The sequence below is a fragment of the Pteropus alecto genome, unplaced genomic scaffold (genome assembly GCF_000325575.1).
Source record: "Pteropus alecto unplaced genomic scaffold, ASM32557v1 scaffold102, whole genome shotgun sequence".
Taxonomy (NCBI): Eukaryota; Metazoa; Chordata; class Mammalia; order Chiroptera; family Pteropodidae; genus Pteropus; species Pteropus alecto.
This window is the reverse complement of record NW_006432224.1, coordinates 72,649-76,035: the sequence shown is the minus strand read 5'-3', so window position 1 is coordinate 76,035 and position 3,387 is coordinate 72,649. Positions and strand designations below refer to the sequence as shown.

The following is a 3,387-nucleotide window of genomic DNA, read 5'->3' as shown; positions in this document are numbered from 1 at the left end:
CCGGGAGCAGCGGCCTGGCGTCCTCGTCCCCAACTTGAGGCCTGTGACACGTAGTGTGGACAGCCCCCAGGAAGGGCCGTGGACACAGGCCTCGTCCCCTCACCCCCACGTTTACTTTCTTCCAAACGTGGCACTCCCATTCACCAGCTGCCAGAACCCTAAGTAAGACGGCTGGGTCTTCCCTTCCCCTCGCTCTCCACGTCCAGATCCCCAGCGAGTCTGGTCAAGGTGCCTCCAAAATACAGCCTGGGGGAGGGCAACTCCCTTCCACTGGGTGTCCTTCTCTGCCTGTTCTCCACCCCGCCCCAAGCTCGGCCCCTTGCCTGGGGGCCCAAACACCCCAACTGCCTGCCCCCTGCCGAGCGCGGCCCCTGCGTAGAGCCAGTTCCTTCTCAGCGTCAGATCTCGCAGAGTGAGGCCAGCCTGAAAGCCACCCAAGACTGTCACGATAGTTCCGTCCACGGCATCCGAGTGCAGCTTCTCACAGACGCGCCCGCCTCACACACCACGCAGAGCACCTGCCTCCCAAAAGCGACGCGTAGAAACAGCACCGCGTTCGGCCTGAGACCCCGCAGGTCCTCGCAAAATGCAGGCCGTGCCTGATACCAGCGCTGGTTCCCGACCGTCCCAAACACGCCGTCCTCGTCACGTCCTGGCACATCCCGCCAATGCGGCCACCCTTCTGTCAGCTGACAGGATGGGCTTTCAATGCCACGTCAGCTTATGAAGACGTCACAATGGCACACACGGTGGGCGGAGGGCCTGTGTGCAAGACGCGAGATGCACCGTGAGGACGTCACAGCTGGGAGGCTTAGGGAGGGGGCGCGTCTCCTGACACCCGGTCAGAAAGGGGCCGGAACAGGACTCCCCATGCCGTCACGTGAGCGGGCTCGTTGCTGCTCCTGTGAGCAGCACGTCCTGCCCAGACCTCAGCCCCAGAGCCGCAGGCCACGGGTGCAGGAGGCTGTCGGGCGGGGGACCTGGTCCCCTCCCTGTGCGGCCCGCGGGACAGATGCCTGCATCACGGGGACAGCTGGGAACCAGTGAGAACACGGCAGGTGCGTCGGGACAGAGTTCGGACAAGGGGACTCGTCATTCGTCCCCTCTGTGCCTTTCACCCCACTGCACGGGCTGCTCTCGGAGCCACTGAGAGTGCACCCTGTTTTCTGTAACGGTGTCACGTGACCGCCCCGACAAACCCCGCTCTGCCCCATCCGCCCCATCCCTTTACGTGTCTAGCCCTGAGCGTCACGGTCCCGTGTGGCTCTCCTGCCGCCCCATGTCACTCGGTTTCACTCCACAGAACTTGTTCCGATCCGATGGGCAAAATGGTCTTTCCCGTTGTTCACGTCTCTTCCCTTTCTGCTGTGGCCGCAGGTCTGTTTCTTTGCTACGTGTTTGGGAAATGTCTGATCGTTGCAGCTCCCCTTTCGCTACAGGCCGCTTGCGTTTTTATTGTTAACCATCACGACACTTCCCCTAACGCTGTTGCTGCAGATCTGGCTGCCCTCAGCCTGGACCCTCGTCCTCCGGCCCGACGCTGCCGCACAGTGTGCGCTGGCTCACCTGCTGCCTGCGGCCCCCGGACGTCAGCTCCTTTCTGTGCCTCGCCCCCCTCAGCTCCTCCACGTGCCCCTGAGCCTCTTCTGCACACTTTCTTTGGCTGGATGTTTTTCAACCTTTTAACATGCGAACAATCTCACTCATTTCAGCGCCGGGATTAGGGCCAGGCCCAGTCAGATACACCCCACGGCCAGAGCGCCATCCCAGCCCCGCGTGACTTTTCAGAAAACGTTTCACACGTCGTGGCATGATGCACTTGTATCGCTGCAACTAAATTGATTTAAACTGAACTTCAAATTCCGTTTAATTGTGAACTTAAAACACAAAAAAACCTACCTTTGATCCATGCAAATATTGGGGTTGTGCATTAGGCTGTTTATCTCTTTGAAATTCTTGAGAAAATGGTAACACTGTCCGAACAAACCTAGAAAAGGTAAAACGATACAGAAATTTAATGGTAGTTCTTCGATATGCAAAACTTTATATTACCCATCAATTAATTCTTCCTCTGGGTTAGTGACATCATCATCACGTAGAAAAACGCAGGGAAATCAAAACCCAGAGCAGGAACGAGACACAAACACCCTGAGGTGCGACGAGCAGACACAGGGCTCAGGAAGGGAGGGCACCGGCTGCAAACGGCCTCCGAGCCCAGCGACAGCCGGTCCGTGGGCACCAGGGCCGTTTCGGGAGTGACCTGCCCCTCTGATGAGCGGCAATGGCCCAGCACTTGGGCCTCACTGGGCCTTTGCACACAGCAGTGACAGCGGGGACAGGTGTGCAAAGGTAGCCCCGGCAGAAATGTCCAGTCATTCAGATCACTACTGGGAGTTATCAGGGGGAGTGTGCAAACTATGCACTGTAACCACATGTGCTTGGCCAGGAGACAGCGGCCCAGCGGACGCGGAGGCCGACACCGCCCCGCTTCCGCTTCGCCAGGCGCCCGGGACGGCCTGGGCCGCCGCGCTCACCGGTTGGTGGAGCCGTTATAGCAGTAATTGGGCAGGAAGTCGTAGTTGAGCTCCCAGAAGACGTGGAGGGTGATTCTGCCATAGGGTGCCGACACGTTGTGGTTGGCCTCGCGGAACATGGCATCGAAGCTGTCCAGCGTCAGGTACCTGCTGAGCAGCTGGTGGGTCATGCGGTTGATTTCCAAGAGGCCATCCAGCTCCTGCGGGGCAAGGAAAGGGTGTGAGGGCAGAACGGGCCAGCTGCGGCCCCCACCACGGTGACTCGCCATCCCGCAGCTTCCTGGACTCGTGTGGCCAGGTCTTCCCCAGGTTTGAGAAGTTCTCACCTTCTGACTCTTCACATGGATGCTCTGTCCCCTCCCCGCCGCCCCCCATGCTGGGACCCACTGTCCCGTCACTGCCCTGCTGACGGCGCAGGAAGTTCCCGCAGTGTACTCCCCTCCTCCACAGGAAGCATTCCCAGACTTCCAGCTGCTCTTCCCTGGGGTCTGCTCCGTTTCCAGTGCTTTCTAAGGCTTCCTTCGCCTTTTTACTCTGTTCTTCAGCTCCTGAATTTGTTTGGTTCTTTTGTATAGTTTCCATCTCCTTCTGCTCACTGATTTCCGTCCTGAGCTCACTGCTTCCTGAGTGTTCTTGTGTCTGGCTGACTCTTTCGTTAAATCTCGAATCTCCATCGTTTCAGGCCCAGTGCTCGGGGGCTGAGTTTGGGGTCTGGAGATGCTGTTTCTTCAGCTCGGCAGGTGGGTAACCAGGTCTCCCTTTTGTTTTCAGCAGGTGGTGCCATGGTATCGTTTTTCTTTTCTCTTCCCCACTCCCCTGTGCTCTGGCGCCGTGTGTGTGTGGGGGGGGGGGG

At 58.8% G+C, this 3,387-nt stretch overlaps 1 protein-coding gene across 2 annotated transcripts in view; it reads right to left on the bottom strand.

The window, feature by feature from the left end:
• The window catches only part of CYFIP1 (cytoplasmic FMR1 interacting protein 1), a 55,199-nt gene that overhangs the window by 11,535 nt on the left and 40,277 nt on the right, over window positions 1–3,387 (bottom strand). For both annotated transcript variants that reach the window (XM_015585709.2, XM_006907073.3), the window contains exons 22-23: window positions 2,535–2,734; window positions 1,900–1,987 (exon numbers count right to left, since the gene is read on the bottom strand). In XM_015585709.2, coding sequence (XP_015441195.1) covers window positions 1,900–1,987; window positions 2,535–2,734 — 288 coding nt within the window. The remainder of the gene's footprint in view (window positions 1–1,899; window positions 1,988–2,534; window positions 2,735–3,387) is intronic.